Raw genomic sequence first — 5,677 nt, forward strand, 5'->3', positions numbered from 1 at the left:
ATACATATATACATACATATATATACACATATATACATACGTAGGACTCACATAAACAGTAGCCACCGTGATATAAACCGTAGCTACATTGACTTGGACCTTTAAAATCACTTCAATTTTTAGAGCTTTAATATATAGTATTAATTAACTAATACGTCAGTGATGGTGCTAACGATGCCTTAATCAGGATTGGAAGTAGTATTATTTACCGGTTAGATTCATGCTGTGCTTGATCCGCCTTTAATTGATCGGTCATCAATCCAAAATTGACAAGCAATCGGCGTTTTCCCTCGAGTCCACTGCTACAGCCGCTGTTTTTTACTCCACGAATGTCCGCTGCGTCGTTCGCCTCGTCGTGTTTTTGGGCCGAACTGGGCCACGCCACGCCACGCCAGAAGGCTATCTGAGAAGGCAGAACAAATGAGAGACGTTTGGATGTAGTGGACGGCGGATTGAAGCCGACTGCACGCCCGTGACTTCGACCCCCGAAGTCAGAGGATCCGAGTCCCGCCGGCGTAGGCACTTCGTTCTTGGCGGCTGTCTCACCACCGGCCATGTCCGGCGAGCCTGATTAAAGGCGTGGAACGGCCGGTCCATCGGAACGCACAAATTCGTAGTAGCACACGCGAAACCCGTGGACGCACAAGCTCTTGCAAGGGCACATCTTAGCCTCTTCTCTGTTCCTTCTGTCACTTCATCAAAGCAAAGATGCAGAGATTACAAAGTGGCTCAAGTCAGTCGTGTAACCAAAATTTGGCTAACCAGATTAATCGGCAAGCACCAAAACCGCAAACCAGACGTAGCAGCCAAAGGATACCGTCATTAACCAGCGCGCACAAACATATACGAATGCAAGCAATGGTCCCAATTCCTCTTTAAGAGATACCTACTTCAGAAGGGACAGGCCAACTCCAACCTTGCCTACTATCAACTCAGCCTTATTTTAACATTGTACATGTATGCAAACTATAACCCCAAAGCTTGTAAGTTTATATGCACAACTACTGACCCGAAAATGGCCAGGCAGCTCAGTCTTCATCTTCAGTTTCCTCATCGTCGCTGCTAGGAGCTCTGTATCTCCATCCATCCTCGACATTGTCCCCCTCTTCCTCAGTCTCCTCGCTGTCATCCTCATACAGCACTTTCCTTGGCCACTGGTGTTCCTCAGGGATGTTGACAGCCGGAGATGGTGTTGTGTATACTCCTCTGCGCTTAGGGATCTTGGGCGGTGGCATCTTTGCGGTGATGTTCGGCTTGGTTCTTTGGGAATTCTTCGACAAGGTGCCCTTTGAAGAAGCAGCACCTTGAGCACCTGCGTCCTGGTAGTGATTGGGATGCTCTTTTTTTAAATGGAGGTTAAGCTTGTACTCATGGATATATGCCTTGTCGCAACCATCATATGGGCAGACGTACGGGCGCTCAGCCGAGGGTGCTGGTGGTGTTGCTGAAGATTTTACTGTTTTATGGGGCTGATGATGATCTCTTAGTGTATTGTGGTTCATTGTTGATGCACCTGGATTCTGTAGGCCAACCTATATTAGTCACGCGAGAATATTCTTTCACAAGTGAAAATTTACAGATATTAAGAAATCTTACCTTCTCATGTTGTGCCCTGATATGAGCCCTTAGTTTAGACTCCTGTGTAAATCTCCGGCCACATTCTGGGTACTGGCACACATGATAGTTATCCGCAGAATGTGTTTTCATGTGTGCCTTTAAATTAAAATCCAAAGAAAAAGCCTGCAATAACCAGAACACAGAACATTAGTAACACATGGTGCCAAATCCATAACTATGATGACTGATGAGACTGCAAAGGCTGCAGTCATTTCAGCAATTAAAAAGTACAGGTTTATCCTATTCATCCCTCATGCTGCCATGCATCCTAAAAAGCTTCAAAAAGACCTTAAAAAGATGCTAGAAATAAAAAGTAAGTCTCTTGTTGGTCTTGTTGGTACCACAACTCTGAATTGAGTCTGAAATTTTTGTCCTCCATATATCAAGTATTTTTGGCAACTATTTAAGCATTTTAGGCTGGGTTTGCATGAGGGAAGCGTTGCATATTCCCTCCATAGTATATTACAGAAACTATTTGTCAGATATCACGACTAAAATCATTGTCCACACAGCAATGTTCTCTTCAGTATGTATGCGATATATGTCGGAGTACGAAATAATGCATTTGTTGAATCCAGAAGAAAAAAAACATTGTAAGCTTAATGCAGCCCATAGAAACATAATGAAATGCTCATAGCTTTAGACCAGTACAGAGTTGCACTGGAAGAAACCAAGCATCAAGTGTTTCTAGATCCAGCACATATTACTTCTCCATGATTAAATATTTCTAATAACTTTTTATGAATGAGAACATACAAATCATTCATACTTGATTAAAGAATAAACTGCGGTCAAGAAATGGATCACACAATGGAGAGGACATGGTGATTACCTTCCCGCAACCTTCATGAGGGCACACAAAGTTCTTTTCTCCTGTATGAATAAGAAAATGCCTCTTCAACTTAGAGCTATCTACAAACTTCTGCAAAATCAGATTCAGCAAGAACATTAGCTAAGCAACTCAGATAGGACAATGTCACTATAATCTGAAAATTACTCTATCATGTAGGAGAGAGTGATAGATAACACCTTGCCACAATTCTCATAGTGACAGATATATTGCCTCTCCCCATGGACATGAGCATGCTTCCTAAGAGCCCCTGCATCAATAAAAATTTTCCCACATCCTTCATAGCTGCACAGGAAGAGAACTTCGGTGTTCGGTTCAGGCTTTGCAGATTCTGCCCCTTGTTCCTTGTGCTTGGCTTTTAGAGCAGCCAACCTATCCTCTGTAGAGAAATGCAGAAAGAACATACCAGCTAAATGAGATAATTAAATCATGGAACAAATAGCATGCACAAGAAACAAAGTCAACTAGTTGAATGTCCTTGTTGGCACCATATTCACCAAAAATCCGGGTTGATCAGGTCGAGAAACAGGGTTGCGGGTCGACATCTAACAAAAATGTGGTACGAAGGGAGTATACCTCATCGGGACGACAAACTAATGATGTGGAACACGGCCCCGATTCATCCGAGTCGATGACCCAGGCTGCCTCATTGTAAAGAACACGTGCATTATCAATTGCCCACGTGATTAAAGAAAACCTTTTGCTTGTAAAAGTAGTATGGGTAATTTATACGTGATCATTCACCAGTCTCAGTATTTCCCTCTCGGAGGCAGTTCATCCCATAAATAACCCCAGCGCCAGGGGCAAAACTGGAATACCCAAAAATACAACACAATGCTAGTGTGCAAGGATGGGCGTGGGCCGGTTCGGCCCATTGGATCCTCGACCCACTCCACGGAAATGTGGCTAATGGGTCTATGGTTCGATCAAACAATCGAGGGGCGTTGGTTCGACCGACTCCACTCTCTCTCTCCTCCACCGCCCGCCGTCTCCTCTCCCCTCCCCCGCCAGTTTGCCATCGCCGACACCCGCCACCCCAGTAGAACCCTAGGCGCAGCGTGTGGCACCGCCGAATCTGCCGGATCCAACACCAATAGCGCCCCGCACGCCTCCACCACCGACGTGTGCCCAGATCCACGAGACAGCGCCACCAGATCCGCTGGTCCCTCAACAGCACTTCGCGGTGATGAGGTACCGAGTGAACGCCCAGGCGTCAGTGCGAAATTTGTTGGCACCATGGAGGGTCATCACCCCTCTGCTCATCTGCCGCCCTTGTCTCCACCGTCTTCACATCTTCTCGTCTGCGTCAGGTAAGCCTTCGTCCTCACCTTCGTCCTCAGGTAAGCAGTAACGGTGTGTGTCCCATCCGGAATCGGGACATCGACCCTGTTCGACCCCAACCCTCAAATTGGGTTGACGTCCCGGGGTCGAGGAACACGCCTTCGACCCCGTTCCCTGTGACTATGGTTGGCACATTGCATGGGAACTGTACAATATCCGGAATTAAGTAGTAGCCAAGAACAGAAGTGGAGACATGCGACATTGTCCGCACCAGACATTTGCAATCCAAAAGAAATCATTTGTCATGTTGGTGACGACCTCCAAATAAAATCTCAGCTTTTGTGCTATTAGTTTGTGAACTTAGTATCACTCTTAGTTTAAGACTAATGGATTTACAGGTACTACCATACTGGAATCTGGAAAGAGGAAATAGAGAAACCTCAACAATTGTCCTATCTGCAGTCCAAAAGTATTGCGATTTATGAAGAATACGTGATGCAATCAGCATAAGAAGCAGGAAACGGTTCCACTGTCTGTCTATTTTTTGGCCCTATGTTCAAATTAGCTGTGCGGTACAATTACTTAGCTGGACCCTTTCAGAGTGCTCATGGATACAAACGAAATTATGAGAACTGGCACCTAAATTTTCCACAATACTGTAGTTACTATTGAAGAAGTAACAAGCAAGAAAACAGGCGGACAAGCCTTGGGGAAAATTCTATGTCTATCCTTAGAGCGCGGCACATAAACCTGCGAGGCTAACAAAAAACCAAAGCCTCTAATAAACCTCTCATGAAGTTCATGCGACCAACACAAACATACAAGGGCGTCAGACGATCGGTCGTAAACAAGATGAGACTACCGTCAGTCCCGTGATACCACGCAATGCTACAGGAATAACAAAGGTCACGTTTTTAGTTCCACAGCGGCTGCAAGGAGGGCAATCAGCGCAGCAGCGTACCTCGCACCCACTTGTAGAGCGCGCAGGGGCCTCCGGCGACGACCAGGTCCTGCGGAACCCTGGACGAGGGGGAACAGGTGAGATCCAAATCACGGGGGAGGGAAGGAACAGGAGCTCGACGACGAGGCCGAGAGGCGGGGGAGGGGACTCACCACTCCTTGACCCACCCGTAGCGGCGGCGGGCGGCGGCCTGCATCTCCGCGCTGGGCCGGGGGAGCGAGCAGGCGGTCGGCCGACGAGGAGAGTGGGAGGGTTAGGGATTGGGATTTGGGGAGGGCGTGAGCCGTGAGGAGAGGAGGGGTGGTCGCGGGCACGGGTGGGGGGTGGGTATGAACGAGCACAGAGTCGGAGCCGGCCGTGCGATGCGATGGGGGGCGATGACATTGACATGGTGCTGTGGTGGTGCCTTTGCTTCATTGCTTGGCTGCTGGCTCCGCGAGAGCATCTATGGCTTACGCCATCCATGACCGAACCGGACTCCACCGCCCGTCCCTCGCGTTTTTCTGGGCGTGCGTCTCTCGTCTTCCATTGCTGTGGGGGGCGTGGTGCAACGGGGGTGGACCGGGAGAGGTCGGCGAGGAGCAAAGTGCAAAGCAACCCCAGTAAGAAATAGCTGGTAGTATTAGATTTGGCAAGTACATGGTTACACGGCAGCTGTCTTATAGGTCTACTCGTATAATATTACGTAGGATCTTAGATGACGTGAGAAAGAGAAACAACCATATCATAAGCTATAATTTATGACGACACTACTCTATATCATTTTATGAGTTATCATCGTTATATAACTCACAATATTTATTTATTTCATATATAAATTAAGTTGTTGTAAAATTAATATCAGACAACTAAAAAGATAAATTATTGTAGGATGTCTGTTAAATCATTAAAAATATATATCTAAGGCGACTTATAAGACGGTACTAATGTATTTGCCCTTAAAGCATGTGCACAGAGAGAAATATCTG

The 5,677-nt window shown here is 46.7% G+C and overlaps 1 protein-coding gene across 1 annotated transcript; it reads right to left on the bottom strand.

Annotated features, from left to right (window-relative positions):
• Positions 1-738: 738 nt before the first annotated feature.
• LOC133921991 (zinc finger transcription factor YY1-like) lies at positions 739-5,265 on the bottom strand. The gene is made up of 6 exons (XM_062367127.1): positions 4,862-5,265; positions 4,710-4,768; positions 2,647-2,846; positions 2,450-2,539; positions 1,597-1,740; positions 739-1,520 (listed from the first exon to the last, which is right to left on the bottom strand). Exons 1-6 carry the CDS (start codon positions 4,903-4,905, stop codon positions 1,029-1,031), a joined length of 1,029 nt encoding a protein of 342 aa, XP_062223111.1. The 5' UTR covers positions 4,906-5,265; the 3' UTR covers positions 739-1,028.
• Between the last annotated feature and the right edge of the window lie 412 nt (positions 5,266-5,677).

The sequence above is a fragment of the Phragmites australis genome, chromosome 6 (assembly GCF_958298935.1).
Source record: "Phragmites australis chromosome 6, lpPhrAust1.1, whole genome shotgun sequence".
Taxonomy (NCBI): domain Eukaryota; kingdom Viridiplantae; phylum Streptophyta; class Magnoliopsida; order Poales; family Poaceae; genus Phragmites; species Phragmites australis.